Here is a 21319-nt window from a genome sequence, read left to right on the forward strand (position 1 = left end):
GAGGTTTTATTGTTTAATGTTGTTCATTTTTTGTGCTTGTGCTTGTTAAATAAACAGTTTTTTCCCCATTTTCTCCAAGGAAATCTTTTCCTGAACCAGCTGGGGAAGCCATGAATCTTCTCAAGCCATGTCCCTGGGCAGGGACAGAGATTAACTCCTCCCAAAGGTCAGCGAGCTTCCTTTGATGCTCACACCCAAGTTCATGGGCAGCTATGACCAGACAAAGCCACACAGGGATCCCCTTCAGCCCCAGCAGCCCCCCATCAATGCCCCCACACCCCAGGATGGCTGGGGACAGCCCCACATCACCCACGGATCCCATTTGGGGTCTCAAGGATCATGCAGGATCCCTCCCAGGAGGATGCCAGGTGGGCCAGGAGCAGCACATCAGGGCTGTGAGTCCCTCCCCTCTGTACTCCTGTGGCAGCACCTCCAGCCATCAGCTGCCCTGGCTTTTTCCACACACGGAGCTTCTTCAGAGTCCCACCTCTGGGATTGCTGAGAAGGAGCCCAGAACCTCGCACACATTCCAAAATCTATAGTAATGAAAGTTTGATGACCTTGGAAGGCAACCAGCAGGCACAGGAAGGACTCCAGAGGTTTTCTTTTAAAACACAAAGATTTTTTTTTTTTTTCCAAGCCCATCTCTGAAAAACAAACTGGGGCAAGGAGGGAAGCTGGTGCACACTGAGTGCAGCAGTGGAAACACTCAGGGCCCCTGGACCTGCTCTGGGATGCTGAGCGATGCTGCACCTCAGGGATGCTGGCAGAATCCTCTCCCATCCAGGCTTGGTCCCCAGGTGCTGGGCGAGGAGCAGAGAAGTTGCAGTAGAGCAGCAGGAGGTGGGAGAGGAGGGAATGGGGAGGAGAACGGGACACAGGGAGGCAGCAACCTCAGGGTTGTTTGCAGCAATCCAAAAACCGAGGGAAATTGGGTCATTGTTCCACTAATTCATCTAATTACAGGCCAGAGCAGCTCTCTGGCGTGCTGAGCAATTAGCACTCTTTCTCTCACCCTCTCCCTGAGGTACAGCAGGTACCAGCCTGTCCCTCCAAAAAGGCGCCTGGGTTTCCTAGGATACCCTGGCAGCTCTCACATCTGCAAACCGGGTTGTTTCAGCTCCTTTCCCCAGCCTCCTCTTCCTCCCTGCCCCACTGCAAGGTCCCAGCAGCAGTGGGATGCATCACACACAAACCCCTGTGTATCACACTGCTTATCCCTGATATTTACAGGCATCCTTTACCCTTGCTGGCACTCTCCCTTTGCACACCCAGTCTCTGTGCCCCAGCCTGTGCCCAGCCCCTGCTGCCCACAGGACTGACAGGAGAGCAGAAAAGGGACTTAATTAAGTCGGGAGCAGCCAGAGGCTGGGGAGAGCTGTGCTGTGTAAATTGGCTGTAAGACCAAAATCAATAAGTATGATAAAGCATGGCCACTCACAGCAGCACCAGGGAGGGAAAAAAGCCCCGTCACTGCCCACCCCTTCACCCACCCTGCCAGCAAGAGCAGGGTACCCCAGAGCTCCCCAAAATGCCAGCAAAGGGGACACACTGTGCCAACACCGTGCTGGAAACCCTCCTTCAGCTTTTGCTCCTCGTGTCCCGGCCCCTGGAGTGGCACCAGCCTCCCAAAGGGGCAGGAGCAGCCCCAGTGCTGACTCCAGCCAGGACAGAATCACAGAATCAGAGAATCACAGAATCACAGAATCACAGAATCACAGAATCATGAGGTTGGAAGAGACCTCCTAGATCATTGAGTCCAACCCATGCCCCAACACCTCAACCAGACTATAGCACCAAGTGCCATGTCCAGTCTTTTTTTTAACACATCCAGAGATGGTGATTCCACCACCTCCCTGGGAAGAGCATTCCGGTCCTTTGTTATTCTGTCTGTGAAAAACTTTTTCCTAATATCCAACCTATCCCTTCCCTGCCATAGCTTGAGACTGTGTCCTCTGGTTCTGTCAGTGCTGCCTGGAGAAAGAGCCCAACCCCACCAGTCTACAACCTCCCTTCAGGAAGCTGTAGAGAGCATTAAGGGCACCTCTGAGCCTCCTCTTCTCCAGGCTAAACAGCCCCAGTTCCTTCAAACACTCCTCAGCAGCTGAGGAGCTCCGGGAGGCCGGGGATGCTCCTGGGTAGGATGCAGGCTCCAGCCCAGCTGGAAAGGTCCCACAGCAGAGCAGCACTGGGATGGGCAGCTCTCTCCTCTCATCCTGAAGCCGTGGTGCCACACAGATGGAGGTGTGTTGCAGTGTGATTTCATGGTTTACCCCAGAACCCTGGGCTTCTCCCCTGAAGATTCCCTCCCAGGTGTGTCAGTCACCCCTCCTTTCCCCACCCTGACCCCTGCTGAGCACTCTGTCAATCCTGGAATTCCAGAAGGGCATTGAGTGATTGGCAGATTCAAAGGATGCCCTCTACCCCCAGGGGACATCGGGCCATCCAGGTGTCCTTTGTCCCTTGAGATCTCCTCTCCTGTACCTGGCTGGTGGCTCCCTGTCCCTTCCCTGCCCTCTCCCCGGGGTTAAAAGGAGCAGCACCCACGGGGTCAGGAGTTCTGGTGGAGCTGGGGCTGGGTTCAGAGGCTGTGGGCCAGAACAAAGCTCTGATCCAAACCCTCCATCAGAACCGACTCCTTTCCTTCCCCATGGCCCTAAAGCTTCTCTGGCAGAGGGAAACCCAAGGAGCAGCTCCTCCACAGGAGGAGGCTCCATCCCACAGCCACCAGAGCTCCTGCACGCCTGGACTTGTCCCCACGTGCCCAACTGGAGCCCCCAGCCAGCCAAGAGTGTCTCTGGGGTGACACACCACACAGCCATGGCCAAAAATGTCTGTGGGGTGAAACACCACACACCCAGCCAGCCAAAAGTGTCTGTGGGGTGAAACACCACACACCCATGGCCAAAAGTGTCCCTGGGTGAAACACCACACAGCCATGGCCAAAAGTGTCTCTGGGTGAAACACAACACACCCAGCCAGCCAAAAGTGTCTGTGGGGTGAAACACCACACACCCATGGCCAAAAGTGTCTGTGGGGTGAAACACAACACACCCATGGCCAAAAGTGTCTGTGGGGTGAAACACCACACAGCCATGGCCAAAAGTGTCTCTGGGGTGAAACACCACACAGCCATGGCCAAAAGTGTCTCTGGGGTGAAACACCACACAGCCATGGCCAAAAGTGTCTGTGGGTGAAACACCACACAGCCATGGCCAAAAGTGTCTGTGGGGTGAAACACCACACAGCCATGGCCAAAAGTGTCTGTGGGGTGAAACACCACACAGCCATGGCCAAAAGTGTCTGTGGGGTGAAACACCACACAGCCATGGCCAAAAGTGTCTCTGTGGGTGAAACACCACACAGCCATGGCCCAAAGTGTCTGTGGGGTGAAACACCACACAGCCATGGCCAGAAGTGTCCTTGGGGTGAAACACCACCCAGCCATGGCCAAAAGTGTCTGTGGGCTGAAGCACCACACACCCATGGCCAAAAGTGTCTGTGGGGTGAAACACCACACACCCATGGCCAAAAGTGTCTGTGGGGTGACACACCACAGTGCCGCTGTTTGGCTCAGCACCAAGGGCCAGACAAGCCAAGGCACGTCCCGTTTTCAATACTGGTGGCACCAACAGAGGTGGAGCCCTCGCAGCCTCACCCCTCCTCCGGCCCCGGGGCAGGAGCAGCGCCCGGCTGCAAAGTCCTCGGCTAACCCAGATTTGTTTGAAGGGCTCCGGCGCTGAGCCTCCAGGCAAGGCTCGGGCGATTCCAGGGCACTCCTTCCCCGCGCCCTAAATTAGCTGCTAAGAATGGGACTCCTCTGTGACATGCAAGGTGACATGCTCCTTGTCCTCTCCGGGGGACAGGGGACATCACGAGCTCTTTGGGAAGGAGGTTTGGACAGATCACCAGACCGAGGCGGTGGCACTCAGAGCTGTCACCCGAGAGGTGACAAAAAAGCTGACCCGCTGCTGTGGCACAAGTGCCAGCACATCCTCCTGCAGGCAGCGAGGGCAGAGACGCCAGGACACGCAGCAGCTGCTCCCAGCCAGCCCAGAGCCTCTGGGCACGGGCTGAGCAGCCCTACATCACCCTTACACCTAATAAAGCAGCTGGGAAAAGCTTCCAGGCACGCCAGCCTGGCTGCTGGCTGCTTTTCCCAAGCCCTTCTGTGGCTGGGAGTTACACACATCCCCTCTCCTGGATAGCCAGGCTTTGCTGGTAGGCACAGACATCACTGCTAATTCTAAATCCAATGCTCCAAACACACTTTCAGAATCCAGCATATCTCACCTGGCAATTGTTTATTAACCCTCTAACCATGCTTTTTAGTAATTTTTTTTTATAAACCCTATCAGCCAGAACTTTCTGCATTAAGGTTTCTCACAGCTCCTGAGATGGGACTCGGGCTGTGGCAGACCTTTGTGCTGCCACAGGGCAGCAGCTCTGGTATCTGTAGAACAATTTAAACCCTTTTCGATCACTTACAATATCCACGTCTGATGTGCTAATAATTATTCTTTATTTTTAGGCAAGGACCCAAACTAAAATTACATCTCACCATCCAAGTTATTTGAAAAAAGCTGCCAGATTTAGGCTATAAAAATCCCAATGATCTCATGCTTTTCATCATATGTACTGGAGGAAAAAAAGAAGGGGAAAAAAAAAAAGTGAAGGCGTTTTTATAGGTCACCCAGGCAAAGGGGTTAGTTTTACTTCTGAAGAAAGGGGGAAGAGAGACTTCAGGTGGAGAAAAGAGCAGAGAGGAGCTTTTGGAAGGATGCAAATGAGAGAGGAGGCAGGATGGGAAATATATGCTAATCCCCCAAAGTATAATTGAATAGTGAGCAATCACCAGCAGACAAAAACACTCTTTCAGGAGAGGAAAAAAAATAATAATCCATTGCTTTGTGTTTGCAACCAGGATGATGATTTGATTTTATTTATTTGGAGGCTCTGGGGAGGAGGGCAAGCTCCTGCTGGGGCCACCACACCTTCGGGCTTTGGGGCTGGGCAGAGCTGGGCTCAGCCCCCAGCTCGCAGCAGCTGAGCAGGGAACACCCCCTCGCCTCCAGCTGAGGACCTGCACCTTTAGATCTCTTCCCCCAGGGGTCAAAAGAAGGAAAAAAGCCCCAAGAATAATCTCATTTTAAAGGATTCCCTGCTCTTTGGGACCATGAAGAATAAAGCAGGAGTGATGCTCGACGACTCTGCCCTTGTAAGCCAACACTGAATTCAGGCACTGTCTCACTGCAGCAGCCATCATGGCCCCCTGTGCCTGTGCATTGCTGGCTCACATCCCCACCATCATCCCATCCCCATCACCATTTCATCCCGTCCCATCATCATCCCATCCCCATCATCATCCCATCCCATCCCATCATCATCCCATCCCCATCACCATTTCATCCCGTCCCATCATCATCCCATCCCCATCATCATCCCATCCCATCCCATCATCATCCCATCCCCATCATCATTTCATCCTGTCCCATCATCATCCCATCCCCATCATCATCCCATCCCATCCCCATCATCATACCATCCCTTCCCACCACCATCCCATCCCCATCATCATCCCATCCCATCCCCACCATCATCCCATCCCCATCATCATCCCATCCCACCCCACCCCACCCACAGCTCTCAGCCCTAAGGGACAGCACACACAGCTCAGGCCACGCTGCAAAGAGTTTCACATCAGAGACTCCAAGCAAAGGCTGAACCCCAAATCATCAGATTGACCCTCGATTCACCCCCCCCGACCCCAAACTGAGCCCCCCTCAAGCATTCCCCTTGGGGAGCACTGCTGAAACTCACACAAACTGTCCCAGCAAAGGATGTGCTGGGTGGAGAGAGGCACAGGCTGAGACAGACTAATCTCAGCCCAAAATCTGGGGCAGTCAGGGTGCTGGCTGGCATGCAAATTAATATTTATAATTAAGTGGAAAGGCCCCTGAAGGCTTGCACTGCCACCTGACTCTATGAGGGAGACTACTTCATAATTAATACACTGGTCAAACAGCTCACAGAAAGTGAGTTACCTGATGAGCTCACCCCATTCCTGCCCTGTTTGGGGGTGAATCAGTGGGGTGGATCCATCCCTGCCCTCTCTGCAGGCAGCAGCATGTGCAGCAGGACATCCTCACAGTCCCTGGGTGCCAACCTGGCTCGAGGCAGGGCCAGCGGGGTCAGGACACCCACTCTGAGGATGCCACAGCAGAGCACAGCCTTGGGGACACCAAGGGACAGGGACACCAGGGCCAAGTCCCGCCCTTGGCACAGTTCAGAGCAACGTCAAAGCCTCCACCACCTTCTCTTGCTCTTTCTGGGTTTCGGGGCTGTGACCCAGGTGTATTGAGCTGCTGCACAGCTTCTGCCCCTCCCAGCAGCTTGGAGAGGTCTGGATGGGCACAAATCTGAGCCCTGAGCAGTGTGATGAGGCTGAAGGACAAAATCTGCCTTTACCAGCCTTTGATCTGGGGGGGTGAGATGGTCCCCCAAGGCACCCCTTCCTGGAGAAGCCCCCAGGATTGGGGGCATGAGGGAGCCTCCCCCATCCTGGACCCTGTGGGTTGGCCAAACCCCACATCTCCCTCCTTCCTCCATCCCCACACTGCCTCTCAGCAGAGGGAGGATTTGGCAGGGCGAGAAGATGCTGATAAAACTGCATTTGCACACACACAGGACCTGGTGGAAAGCTAAAGCCACTGAGAGCAGACAGGAGAGCTGGCCCCACAGAGAAGCAGAGAACAGCAAGGGCTGATCACAGCAGGGCCTGTCTGAGCTCGTGCCAAAGGAGGGGGAGGAGGCCCAAGAGCACCCACCTGTGTGAGCCCACCTTCTCACCAAGGATGAGGAGGGAACAACCCCCTTTCCTCAGGCCATGCCCCCCACCCCATCTCCCAGAGCAATGCACGTGACAGTGCCAAGAAGGCACTGAGCCTTCCACAGGGCAATGAGGGCATCCCCCAGAGCAGGAGCTCTGCCAGGGTGTCGGGGTGCAGCAGGAGCCCCTGGGGAGCACAGGGGTGCCTGGCAGGGGAGGCAGTGCCCCCGGGGACCAGCAGCCTCGTGGGAGGGGCTGACTCACTCTGCAGCTTCAGGGAACCAGCGGGGTGGGGAGGATGGAGCTGGGATCGCGTGAGCGGCACGCGGGACGGATCCTGGCCTGGGAGAAGGGGGTGCCTGGCTCCCCCAAAGCCAGAGCCACAGCTCTGCCTGCCCAGGGGATGCCTCAGGTATGAGCTTTTATGCTTTTCACATTCTGGGCTGCTTTAGTGGGTGGGTCTGGGCTTCACATCAGGGGATGGTGAGCTCTCTGCACAGAGCAGGGAGACAAAACAATTCCTGCTCCAGCTGGGGACCAAGGACAAATGATCCAAATCTCAGGCACAAAAGCACAAACAACGTGGGCTGAAGAGAGAAAAACAAGCAGGATGGGACTTGATGGGCTAGAGCTGGAATTTGACAATTAACTCCAATATGCAAATGAACCAGAACTTATCAAAGTGAGGGGCCCTGTGCCCTGTTGTCCATTTTGTGACCATTTTGGGTTGTGCTGTCCAAGGTGGATCCATTAAAGCCTCTTAATAAATCCCTACTTTATTCTTTAACTCTGTTCTAGGCCAGCCTTCACAAGGCGTCCCAGGGATCTCCACAGCAAGGGGAAACCTTTTCCCTCCCCACCAGCCTGTCCCCTGACCCAGCCAGGGAAGCTGTGCTGCCCTTTGTGCAAGGTGCTGGTCCCAGGGCCGTGGCATATGGCACATGAATCATTCACCAAGCTGGGAAATTAATTATTCATCCAAACGAAAGACCGAACATTTTACTAATTGTCCTGAAAGGAAAGGGCTGGGAAAGGGGGCAGGCATCAGGTTGGATGCTGCCAACATTCATGAAATAAAAAGAAGGAAACAGGGGGAGAAAAGTCTTGTCTGGTGTGATCAAGGTATTGCTGGGCTTTTGGACCTGGGGTTGTCTCTTTGCTGGTTTATTCCTATAGCACAACCCTCCTTGTAGGGGCTCAGGCTCCAGCAGGATAACCATGTCAGGATGCTGCACTTGTGCTCTGATTCCACATTTGTTCTCCAAAGCCACTCTTATCCACTTGTTCTCTTATCCACTCCTCCAAGCTTCCTTGCCTGGGCGTACCCTGCACTCCCTGGGTTAGGGAAATGCAGGTGTGGGGCTGTGGGAAGAGCCTCTTCCCAGCCCAGGTGTGCTCCCACACCTGTGGGGCCAGAACCCCAAACCACCAGGGCATGCAGCACTTCAATATTGCCTGATGCAGCTGCTACCAGTGCCTGTTCAAGGACCCCCCTTCCATCTCTGGAACTCCAAGACTGAAAAGAGCATCCAAACACACAGAACTGGGGTTGTGTGAGGTGCACTAAATACCCGAGGGCAAAATATTCCTGCCTCTCCCACGGGGCGCTCCGGGCAGTCATCTCAAAATCCAGGCAGCATCAAAGCCAGCAAAAAAGCCAAGCTGCCCTCCTCATCCCTGGGCTCACCTTGCAGCCCTGCAGCACAGCAGGGAACACTTTCCTTGGAGTGATTCCATCCTGCTTCCCACCAGCCACAGGAGGAATCAGGGCACAAGCATGCACAGGATTTCCCCGGGAGGTCAGAGAGAGACACCAGGCTCTCAGCTGCTGCTTGGGCTTTGGGACAGGACTTGGAGAGCCAGGCTTTCCTGCTCTGGCTTTGCTGAGGGCATGGCAGGCAGTGCCAGCAATCCTTCACTCCTGCTTTCCCTTGGCCACGCTCCACCCCACAAAACCCTTTAATGAAAACCACCGTGCCCAAGGGCTTCACAAAAGGCACCCAGGTGTAGAGGGTTGTTAAACCCTTCCAAAACCCCTGACAGCAGAGCTGCCTTTTAGTGACCCTGGTGTTTTTATCCAGCTTTTACAGTGGCTGCTTCCCCAGCTCCTGAGCAGAACAACTTCACAAGGGCCTTTTGATTCACATTTGGATTTTTTTTCACCCATTGTGAGCAGTGTTCCCCCACCCCTTCACCTCTCACGTGTTATTGTATTGCTGCTATTAAAAAAAAAGCCAGTATTGCTTTGATAATGCTCAGGCACCGGTGTGTGTGAAGCACACACCCACCTGGATATTTGCAGAGGGAGTTTAACCCTTCCTGTTCCATCTAGTAGGGTGTAGGACAAAGCAGGCAGCTGTAGGGTCCTTGTGTTCTATTCCCAATGGCATCCAAGGAGCTCGTGCTCCAGTTGCTGGTGGCTGAAGCTCTTTCAGCCTCACTTTCTCAGAATCACCAATTAAGAGGTCACCAACCTTCCCTTGCCCTTTCTGACCATTTCTGAGCCATTTTCCCTTTTGGTCCTGGTCACACTGCATCAAGCAGGTCCCAAATCCAGCCTCAGCACCCAGCTGGCTCTGGTTCTCACAGAGACAAGGTGAGCACCCCCAAACCCCAGGGGAAATGCAGATGTTCCCCTCGCTGGCTCTGCCTCAGAACGAGTAAAGGTATTTTATACACACTTTCACATAAAATTATTTTTAGCTGGGGGAGAACAGGCTGTTTTTTCAGGCAGCAATGATGATTTGGAAACCACAGGTTACAAAGAGAGCAGGTTTACAAATGTGACTATTAGCTCCCCAGTGGAAGCTTTAGCATCAGGGAGTTTTAGGTGGGTGTTGATTTCCACTGAGATGAAAAAAAAAAATTTGATTTATTGACAGAAGAAGCAAACACCAGTTGAACTCTAGTCAGTGCCATCCACTCCTGTACAAGGTCCCAGGAGGCCACTCATGGGAGAAATCCCTCATTAGGCTTATTTCCAGCTGGGAGAGGGTGAAGAAAATCCCACTGCTCACAGAAATCCCAGCATGGTGTCTGTGACCACGATGCCACCTGCACCAAGGACCTCTCTCATCAATTACACAGCAAAAAATGATTGCACCTGCACCAAGGACCTCTCCCATGAGATACACAGCAGAAAAACAGTCCAGAAAGGAGCAGTAACACCGTGTCACAGCTGGAGGGATGAGGGCCAGTGGGTGTGGCGCTGGCTCCCTCTGGGTCGATCCTGGGATGGGTCCTGCTCACACGGATGTTTTCTCTGGCCCATCATGGGATGCACCACCATCCAAACCCATAAGCATTACCCTGAGGCAAGCACCACCCTGCACTTCCGATCAGACACCCCCTCCACCACAGCCACAGCCTTTCAGTAAGCCACAACAAGATCCCCGCAGCCACCAAATCTCCCCAGTCTCCATCCAGACACTTTCACATTCGCCAAGCAGAAAGTTTGAGCCGCAGAGGCGATCCCGAGGCTCCGCCGCCCGCCCGCCTTACGCAACCGACACGGAACGAGCCGCCAAGTGCAAACCTTCTCCCACAAGCTGTTTGCAAGTCATTTGCCAGCCAAGGATTATTTGCTGCAGGAATTTGCCAATAATTCAGCGGATTAAACAGGCTGAGAGTTTCCTGCATGGGAGGCGCAGCCGTGGCACGGAGGAGCAGCAGCTTTGGCAGCCCCGCAGGGCAAAGGCAGGAGATGAACAGTGAGAAGGAGCCCGTGACCTGCTGCAGCTGATCCCAGTGACCCCAAAGCCAGCCCAGGGTGAAAATCTATGGGTTGCCTCCTCCACCCACCATATGACAGAATTTGCCCCAACAGGTCGGTGAGGCAGGCAGTGCTGGGGCCAAGCCAGCAGGTGAAGGAGCTGGTTCCACTCTGGTTCCACTCTGCTGAGCAAACACCAGGGCTGTAATGGTGGGGAAGCAGACCCTGGAGAGCTGCACCCCGTGACTGGCAGTCCTCGGGGGGGACACAGGCACCTCCTGTTGGGGTGGGCAGCACGGTGCTGGCAGCCTTTCATGGACAGTTGATTCCCTGGCACGGGGCCTGGCTCAGCCCAGCACCGAGGGGAGCTGGAGAGGCTCTGCCAGTGAGTGATTGCTGAGCGCTGACTCAGCACCTGCTCGGGCACAGCAGCCAGCCCAGAGCCGTGGGCAGGGCAGGAAGAGGGCCCTGGTGAAGCCCTCCCCCCAGCCCAGTGCTGCCCCTGGGCCCCCACCCAAAGGATGCCCAGGTCAGGATGCAGGTGATGGCAATTTCCCAGCCCCCCCCCCGGCTGCTTCCTGCACACTCAGCCCAGCGAGGCCAAAAGCCCCTCTTGTTGTTACCAGTGTGTGTCCCATGCTGTCCCCAGAGGTGTGAGCACCTGTCCCCAGGGATGTGAGCACCTTTGCCCAGCCCAGGAGCCACAGAACCTGAACCATGAGTCACTCTGCAGATGTGGCAGAACAGCAGCCTCCCATGCAAGGGCTGCACCTCCCACAGGCCGCCTGCTTGCTGTCCATCAGACACCCACCAGCACACCCTCCATTCCCAGGGGACGTGGTCCCACTCCCCAGCAAGGCCATCCAGGTCCCCAGTGGACCAAGGGAGTCAAAATGTCCCCAGCCATGCTCTCCCCAAGCCTCCTCTGGTGCACAGTCCCACCCTGCGCCTCTCCACCACGGACAAGCAGCACCCACCACCACACCCCAGCAGAAGCAGGCTCTATATTCCCCCTCCTCCTCCAAACACCCCAGCAGGTGTCACATCCCACATGGTGCCACCAGCCTGCAAGCCAAGAGTCGGGACTGTGCAGCAGGAAGCTCTGCAGAGACCCCCTGGTCGCCATGCCTCAGTTTCCCAGCCAGCCCTGCAGCTGCTCTGTGCCCAGCAAAGCTCATGGAGCACACAGACCCCCAGGCTCCATCTGTTTGTACACATCAAACAGATGTTTGTACACATCAAACCAGCTCCTCTGGCGTGATGTTTCCATCAGCAGGCAAAAAGAAACACCCACAATCCAGGCACCACCTGCCCTGCACACAGAGAGGGGCCCAGGGGGGTCACCCTGGGTGGGCTTCTGCTCAAGCTGACTTCCAGGGCTGGCTAACACAAGCCCAAATGCCCCTGCCTGTTTCTGTGTCACCAGGACAGCCCAGCACACTGCAAGCAGGACTCAAATCTGGGCCATGTCCCTGGCAGGTGGCACCACCAGTGACACGAGCAGCACACGTGAAGCTCTGTGTGCTACCACCCCCAGCACCCCTGCTGCCTGCTGGGATGATGAGCAGCATCACCTGGGATCGTGACCCTACCCAGACCTCATTCCCAAACCTCCAGCACCAGGGCAAGCCTGGAAAGTGCTTGGGAAGGCAAGAGGAGATTTCCCCCCTCCCCATGTAGAGTTTGACCAGAATCTCTCCCAGATCACATCCAGTTGCTTATCACCTCATGCCACCACCTTGTCCTCACCTTGCCTTGTATTCAGGTGGGTGACAGGCCACCAGCAAGTGGGGAAAGCCAGACATGGTGGCCTCAGAGCCAGCCCTACTGCCCCTGCAGGGAACCTTGTCCCACCATCAGCACCCACAGCAAAGCCAGCACAGCACCTCCAGCACCGGCAACCATCCTCCCCTCCCTCATCAGCACAACACAACACCACTGGCAACAGCAGAACAGGGGCTCTCCCCACGTCCTGGAGCTCGTGTCCTCACCAGGAGGAGCCCCCAAGCCCAGGCCAGCCCAGCAGTGGCCCCCAGCAGCACTCACCCGCTGAGCACCACGATGAAGTCCATGACGTTCCAGCCATTGCGCAGGTACGAGCCCTTGTGGAAAACGAATCCCAGGGCCACGATCTTAATCCCAGCCTCGAAGCAGAAAATCCCAATGAAGTAGGGCTCTGTCTTCTCCTGCCAGAGTGAAATCAGTGACCCAGTGAGAGGGGGAGGCTGAGCAAACACAGCACCAGGCATTTCACATTGACCCAACTCGTGTCCCATCCCACCTCCCCCAGACCCATCATCTCCTCTGGGAGCTTTCCCTGCCCTTTCTCAGCCAGCAGCAACCTCAGAAATAAACAGAGGGTGGCTATGACATGCTCAGCTTGCCCAGTCCTCCCCCACCTCTTTTTAAGGGGCTTAAACCTTCCTGAACCCTTTCCATGGAGAAGGAATATGCTACAGCAGCCCTAGAAAGGATGGAGGAGCTAGTCCCAGAGGGAACCTCCAGTCTGGCCACCCCAAAATCAGAAGATATTGCCTGGTAGGACTGCATGGCTGCCCTTGGCTCAGCCCCCAGCCCAGCAGAGAGGGAGGGACACGGGGTACTCACTAATCTCCGTGACATGGGCGTCTTGTCATCCTCGGGGAGGTGCTGCTCCAGGGCCAGCACGATGCAGTTGGCAATGATGGTCGCCAGGATCATGTACTCGAAGGGAGTGGAGGGGAGTTAAGGAGCAGAGAAGAGCTGGGTGACACCCCCCAACCCTCCAGCCCACCCTGGGTTTCACCTGCTCAGCCCCTGGTGCTGCTTTCCCCACAAGAACATCCACACGTGCTGCCCCCAGGCAGGAGGGTGAAGCCCACCTCAGTGTTGTTTGGAAATGAGAGGGGTGAGAGCCCCCCAGGACCTTCCTCCCTGCAGACCTGCTGGGCCTCATCACCTCCTCCCCAAGCTCACAGGACATCTTTGTTGGGATGAAAACTCCCCTGGGAGAGATGCTACTCGTGCAAGGAGCCCCAGAAGGTGTACACAAGGTTTGAAGCGGGACAACCAGGCTGGGCTTTGCCTGCAAGAAGGTTTGGCATGGTCCTTGGCAGGGCCAGGGAGGCTCTCCCTGGCATGACACACTCTCCCTGGCATGCCAGGGCTGGCACGTCCCTGTTTTCCTGCTCTTTTCCACCACCCATCAGCAGGAGATGGGGCTCAGAAAGGGGAGGTGTCACAAGGCACCAGCCCTTGTCCTAAAACAGCCCCATGGGATGCAGCACCTGCACAGCATGAGGAGGACGGAGCATCCCTGGGAAGTCCTGAGGATCTGACCTGGATCAGTTCACCTTGTGCCCTTGCCAAGCACCCTGTGGGCAGCAGGATGAGCCCAGGTGGCACTGGGAGCTGCAGAGCACTTGGCTGAGCATTCGCAGCTCCAGGCACTGATGGCCCCTGGGTCTGAGCTTCAGCTCAGGCAGGGTGGAAACGCCCTGTGGAGATATCCCTGCTCAGCCACACCCCAGCAAGACCCCAAGGGGCAGCAGCACCTTGTCAAAAGGACCTGGTTGGACCCTTGTGAGCAATCCTAAATCCTACATCCACGTCTAGGTCCTACACAGCCCTTCTCCAGGAGCCACCCTGAGAAGTGGCAGCAGGAGCTGGTGCCCGAGGAGCTGAGGAAGGAAAGGGCAGGTTGATGCCCAGGAAAGCACCCCAAACTCAGCTTCCTCCTGCCTTTTGATTCATGGGAGATGGAGGCAGGGACACGGAGCTCTCTCCTGCCTGGCCCAGGGCCGAGCTCTGAAAACAAAGCACTTCCAAATGACAGGGTGGCCATATCTTTCCAACTTCCCATCCATCTTTCCCAGTTCTTCACAATAAAAGCCCTGCTGTCCTCAATAACTGAATGTGGAGCGATACAGCAGCGGGCAGCACACCCCTGATTCTGCTCCCTCCTTGCCAAAACAGCTCTATTACTGTCACCACTGGCACCAGCAGCCACCCAGGAAGAGGACTGCCACCTCCCCTTGTGCAAAGGGGATGTGATCCCACCTGGGATGGACTTGCCCGTGAAGGAATCGCCCACACTCCCACCATCCCAAGCTGGCTAAGCCCTTCCCCACCACACCAGGCTTCTCCACACACAGCACCCTCAGGCTGACATGCTTCAGGCAAGGAGGTGTCCAACAGCTCTGGGAAAAGGGGTGATTTTCTTTTCCAGACTCATCTTTCGGCCACTAACTACAGTGAAATGCTTTCAACCAGTGGCCTGGAGCCCACAGGCAGGAGAAGACACCTCAGTGCCAACCATGAGCATGGGAAAAGGGAAAGCATGGAGTGACCCCAGCCCAGTGACGCTGGGCACGCTGGCAAGGCAGGAGCAGGGATGGGCACAGAAACATCCCCAGAGAGATGGCCAGGAGAGGCAGCCAGGGAGAGCCCGTGGGAGCTGGGATGTATTTAACCCAGGCAGGAAGAAGAGCCAGGAAAGATCCATCCAAGGCATTTAAAAAGCCACTCAGTGAAATTAATGGTTGCTGCGTTCGAGGCAAACCCAAAGAGAGAGGCTGCAGAGCCAGCCAGGCACGGAGCAGGAGCAGCTCCCTGCGCTTGGGGAGCGGGGCCAGACTCCAACAGTTTTCCTCTGAGGCTCAACACAAGTGAGTATTTCCCTGCACGGCTCCAGCAAAGTCCTCTCCCTGCATCCCACCTCAGGCCGCGGCGCTTGGCCCGGCGCCACCAGCCTATTCGGGATCTTTTTGTAGCATTTTCCTGAAAGTCTGCGAGCAATTAGCACCGGCTTAAGAGACAAACAGCGTGTTAGTGGGGCGGGGCAGCAGCTCCCCAGGCACCAGGCACATTTGCCTAGATGAGGAGAAGTGTGGGAACGGCGCGGAGCGTCCGTCTGTCCGCCCCAGCATCCCGCGCTGCTCCCTGCCACAGCCCCTGCTCCCGTGGGAGAGACGCGCAGGTGGGAAAAACCCAACTGCAGCAGCGTGGGAACCCTGCTCAGAAGGGCCTGGGAGGGCTCAGGACCACCAGGCCACAACATCTGGTTGAAAGCACGAGGACAGTGCACATCTGTCCCACCCCTGCACAGGACCGCACTCCTGCTGCACCTCCAGCAAGTGGGTGAACAGATACCAGCAAGCCAAGGAATGGTTTGAGCTGGAAGGGACCTTCAAGACCATCTCATTCCAACCTGCCATGGACAGGGATGCCCCCCACCAGGCCAGGATGCTCAGAGCCCTGTCCAACGTGGCCGAGCCTAAAAGAGCAATTGTTCCCCAAAGCACTGACCTCAGCACGAGGTCACTGCCAAAAGTGACCCCCCAAACCCCACTGGCCCAGTTTCTCCAGGAGCTGAGCCGGGGTTATCACAGCCAGAGCTGTGTGAGACATCAGCCCCATGGAAACCAGCCCCCATAGCTCCAGCTGTGCCAGGTTTTGAGCTCCAAGAGGAAAAGAACCTCCCAGGGGACAGCAGGAACACCTGGCTGAGCTGAGGGATATTTTATCTTTACTTCTGCCAAGCAAGCATCCTCCCAGTGGGGGCCACTGGACAACCCTCTATCAGTGCTTTGTTTTCTCCCACATCAGATGAAAAATTACAAAACCTCTCAGCCACCCAAAATGCAGAGTGGCCCTCGCCTCCCTCCAGGCCAAGTAATGAGAGCCCATCTCCCTCCAGCCTTCTCCTCCTCCTCCTCTTCCGTCTGGCTGCTCCTGGAGGATCATTAGGGAGCCGATAAAAATAGGTTTTCTTATTGATTTATCTCCTTTACCCAATGCTCTCTCCCCTGCACCGTTGACTTGTTTCCCTAGCAACTGGGCCGATCCCTGTGCACGCCACACCTGCAGCTCCACGCTCCCCTCTGGATGCCTTTGAGGCAGGGACAGTGACCCCAGGCCATGGGGGCACCCCCCAGGCCACCTGGAGGAGGGCTAACCCCATGCCTGGAGCTGGAGCTCCTGGGTGGTTCTGTCAGGAAGATCTTCCAGCTGTGACCTTCCTCTTCACCTTCCTCGCCAGCCAGAAGCTCAAACCAGCCCACCCAGAACACCCACCTGGCTAAGGCAGGGAGTGAGCCCAGCTCCAGACCCTGGAGGGGTTTATGGTGCTGGCTTTATGGGTTTATGGTGCTGATGGGACATTGACAAATCTCCGCAGGAGGCTGGGTACAAAATAAAACCCTCCCTGTACACAGGCAAGGACAGGAGCTATGGAAAGATCCCCTCCATCCCAGTCCCTTCTCCCCACTCCTGGGCAGGCAGGTGGGGAAGGAGCAGAGGAGCCGGAGGAGTGAGGCCTTGGGGAATTCTACCTTCCAGTGCCACCAAAAGAGCAGGAGTAACTTAAGCCGTGTCCATGCCCTCATCATCCAGGTTCCAACATCTCCCAGAAAGTCATGTCTCCATTTCCCACCTCTCCCCACACCTCCCTGGGGACCTGCTGCTCTGAGGGCCTTTCCCTGCTCAGAGATGTCAATGAGAAAAAGTTCCTACACCTGTGGACTTCATCTTGCTGGTCCCAGTCCCAGCAGTGCTGCCTGTCCCACACAGACATGGCATGACAGGACCAAAGATCCACATCTTCAGCATCCACCCTCAGGATCCCCCAACCCTCTCAGCTCCACACCCCAGCAGGAAAGGGAGCACCTTCTCTCCAAGGCTGTTTTCACAGAATCATGGAATGGTTTGGGTTGGAAGGGACATTAAAGGTCATCTGGTTCCAACCCCCTGACACAGACAGGGACACCTTCTACTAGACCAGGCTGCTGAGAGCCCCATCCCATCAGACCTTCAACAATTCCAGGGAGTCCACAACCTCTCTGGGCAAGGGAGGTTTTTGGTTTCCAAGAAAAAAACTGCAAGTGCCAAGTAGAGCAAAGTCTGTGAGTGGCCCTAATTCAACTCTGGGATTCCCCATCCCCACAGTACCTCCCTGGCTTGTCCCTGAGGACACAAGGGATTTCCCTCCATTGATAAGACTGTCCACAGGGTTGTTACCCCTCCTGGCTCTCTCTATCCCTGTGTCCTGCCACCCAGTGCTCCCAGCCCATCCCTGCTGGGGGGGATTGACAGAAAGCAACATCCAAACCCCAAATCCTCCCATCTGGAACACGAGCCAGCTGCCACGTGCCTGCTACACAGAGGCTCAGGAGAGTGAACACGGGCTGTGCTTGTGTCCTGGAGCACCCAGCCTGCCTCAATCCCACTGCAGGGACACAGGAGACCACCCTCCCTCTCTGCAGTCACAGCTTTTACAGCTCCAAAAGGCAGTGGAGGTGTGGTTTCCATCAAGGGTTAAACCCAAGGCAGTGACAGCCAGGAGTCCAACGGGGCAGAGCTGCCCACACTGCTGCCGCTCCCTCCCTCCCGTAGGGATGCAGGATGCAGGATGTGGGATGCCTGCCTGCCACGTGCAAACAGCTCCATGGAGAAGCGTCTCCTTCTCCCCCACCTCACCCTGGAAATCAAATCTCTCTCTCTCCTCTCCTCCTCCTTTTTTTTTTTTTTTTAAACAAAAAAGGACCACATCATGTGATTTTCCTGCCTTAACATCAGTTTTTTAACTTTGGTTGCCACAGCAACAGGATGCAACTTGGCATCACCATGACAACAGCTGCCTCTGTTTAAATTCACCATCTGACAGGCAGCCTCGCTCTCCCCGGCTGTCAAAAAGATGGACCTGCCATTACACCTACTCGCCCCTCCCAAAAAAAAACCTTCTAAAATCTGATGAATGGAGGGCACAGAAAACAGGCTGGGAGCAGGGGGAGGGGGGAAATGTTCTTGGGGAAGGCAAGGATGGAGCTGCCCAAGGATGGCACGACATGGCGCAGGCTCTTCCCTTGGGAAGGCGAGACCTGCTGGAATTTTGGCCGGGTGCTTGGCCAGGGGGGGTGTGACATCACCAGGGTCCCTGAAGGGCACTGCCCACGCAGCATCAGGTCACAGGGACAGTCATGGTGAGCAAAAAAGCTCAGCCACTCACAGGTGTGCTTCCCACGGAGCAAAATCCCCCTGATTGTTGGGATGGGGCTCTGAGGGCACTCCAGCTGCTCCAGGCCAGCCCTACACCAGTTCAGCCCCCCAAAGGGGATGAGATAGGTGAAATCCCTCAGCACGGGGAACGTGGACATCCTCTTTCCCCTGCCACATTGGGGGTAGGTGCAGTGGACAGCCTGCAGCCAGATGCTGTCCTTGGGGACACAGCCAGAGCCACACAATGTCATCTGGCCTTCCTGGGGCGGGAGAGGGATCTTATCCAGGTCAAATGTGATTAAGCGGATGAGGAACGGAGCAGATATAGATGAGCTGCAGCCCATCTTGTATCCTAACTGAATTGGAGCCTTCCAGGCAGCCAAACAAATGAAATCAGGGTGAAAGGCCTGGCCATCAGCAGGAGGAGAGCAGGCAAGAGGACAAGGCTGCGTTTCCCAAGGAGAAGAGAAGGAGATGTTCCCTACAGCCAAAACTGCAGCTGCCCCGTGGTTTGGGCAGGACCAGCTTTAAAAGAGCAGCTCCAGTGGAGGTTTCCAGTGAGCTTTCCAGCGAGGAACTCGGCAAAGGCTTGCCTCCCATGGAGCTGCATCCCAATCCCAGTTGCTCGTATTTCTCCTCCTTCTCCTCCATGCATCATCCCTATTTACACTGGGAAGCCAAACTGCAGAGGCTGCTGGTTATAATTACACAGTTACCCAGCAGATATCCAGGCCTGAATCACCAGATATTTTTAGCCCTATTACCTAGTCAACCAGAGCTGGATGAAGAAGAGCGTCCACTCCACCCCGAGCTCCTCTCCAGCCCCTTTGGCTTTCCTCAGTGCTGTGCCCACCCTGACCCACAGCACCAGGACTGGCCCATCGCCCTCCCAGGGCCAGCAGCTCCAACTGACCTTGGCCAAGATCCAATGCTCTCCTCCCCAAAATTCGCTCGCCCAGGAGCGATGCCATGGGCTCCAGGCCAGGCAGCTGAGGTGCTCACATGGTTTTCCTGGCCCTACCAAAAGGCACCAGCTGTCCGTGCCAGGCTACAACTGCAAGGATGGGAACAACTGGCCAGGCCAGCCTCACCAAACTCATCACCAAGAGGCCTTGCTCTTTCCCAAGCCCTCAAAACTCCACTGGTGCAGAGAAACATCCAGGGTGGATGCGTTTTTCTGGGAAAGAGGTGGCAGCGGGGCGGGGGATAGGCAGGAACACTGAGCTCCCGCGCCTGGAGCACGCCTGTTCCCAGCACTCACATGGGAATATGTCACTTACTTCTGGAAAAAAAAAACCCACAAAATGAGCCCATCTCCCTCATGCATTGCAAATTCCAGGGGAGAATAATGCTGGGGAGTTCTGCTCATGTGGTGGTGGTGGTGAAGCTCCAGTCTCTAGGAGACAGCGGCTGCCTGGAGATGAGACATCACGCCGGCACGGGACCCCAGCCCACGCCGGGAGTGCCGGGCCAGTGGCAGCACCCCAGCTCCTTCTGGCTCCCAACAAAAGCTGGAGGGGCGAGAGCCCTCCCACGCCGTGCTGGAAAGGCACATGAATAATTTGGCATATTCTGGAAAAGCAGGCGGCCGGCCTGGCCGCTGCCCTGCAGGGCTCTGTGCTGAGCAGCCACGGCCCCGCGCTCGCCACCGCACCAGAGCTCCTGCAGCCACCCACCCCCTGGGCACTGCCAGGAGGGCAGATTTGGGGAATTCAGCCCCTCCGAGCTGGCCCTTCACACCCAGGTCAGCCCCTCGAGCCTGGAGATGTCACAGCTCCCCAGGCAGGAGCCTGGCAGAGGCTTGACCTGACGCGTCGGAGCTGCAAAGGGACAATTCCTCTGCCATGCTCTGCAGGGCTGGTGACCTGTCCTGCACCCCTGGGCCTCACCAGAGGCTTTCCCCTGAGCTACCTGTTGCACCAAACCAAGGCATTGCTGCCTGGCACCAGGGAAAGCTCTCCCATGCCCACCAGAGGAGCCAGGAACTCCACCAACAAGTTGGAAGGAGAGAAAGCGGCGGCAGCGGGAGCTGCATGGAGTCGCTGCTGCAGAACACGGCACGGGGAGGCTCCTACAGCCACAGCCTGGCCACGCTGAAGTTTTCAGGCTCAGAACCTCCGTGGGGGCAAAGCCCTGGAGGTGTCTCAGGGGGCAGCAGGCGCTGAGCCCAGGCTGGTGTGGGGCTGAGGGCCGTGGTGCTGGGCAGCAGCCAAGGCGCCCAGGGGCACCCACAGGGAGGGTGGGAGGAGAGAGAGAGGTGCGTGGGGAGGGATGTAAGGATGGAGGAGCAGGGGAAGGAGTGGAAGAGATCTGCGCCCTCCACCCTGCACCGGGTATAAAATCGTGGCTCCCCGTGCCAGCCTCTCCAAAAAAAGGCCACGGGGGCACAGCCAGAGGCTTCCAACATCCTTCCCTCTGCAGCAGGGAGGGGGCAGCCAGTTCCCAGAGCCACCATGGGGGGCCGGGGGCTGCAGGGCGAGGACGGCTGTGCCCCTGCCAGGCACGATCTGCAGCACAGAGGGCACACGCAGGAGGGACAGAGCCACCACCCAGCGGGGACTGGAGACCCACGGGGCTCCCGGGTGGCTCAGGGTGGGGTGGGGAGGCAAAACTCCACCAGACATCGAAGCACAGAGAAAAGGCCACTGCCTCCCACCTCCCCAGGCGCGCACACAGAGCATCCCAAAGCACGCAGGGATCAGAGCACGGGGAGCTAATAAATCCAAGCCTCGGGAGGGGCTGGGGGACTCCCGGGGGTGGGGGAGAAAGGGCTCAGCTCCTGTCAGGAGCAGGCAAGGAGCCGA

The 21319-nt window shown here is 56.4% G+C and overlaps 1 protein-coding gene across 1 annotated transcript in view; it reads right to left on the bottom strand.

Annotated features, from left to right (window-relative positions):
* CACNA1E (calcium voltage-gated channel subunit alpha1 E) overlaps positions 1 to 21319 on the bottom strand; it is a 124919-nt gene that overhangs the window by 81477 nt on the left and 22123 nt on the right. The window contains exons 3-4 of the mRNA XM_059854744.1: positions 13149 to 13254; positions 12588 to 12727 (exon numbers count right to left, since the gene is read on the bottom strand). Of these exons, the coding sequence (XP_059710727.1) occupies positions 12588 to 12727; positions 13149 to 13254 (246 nt within the window). The remainder of the gene's footprint in view (positions 1 to 12587; positions 12728 to 13148; positions 13255 to 21319) is intronic.

The sequence above is a fragment of the Haemorhous mexicanus genome, chromosome 9 (assembly GCF_027477595.1).
Source record: "Haemorhous mexicanus isolate bHaeMex1 chromosome 9, bHaeMex1.pri, whole genome shotgun sequence".
NCBI lineage: Eukaryota > Metazoa > Chordata > Aves > Passeriformes > Fringillidae > Haemorhous > Haemorhous mexicanus.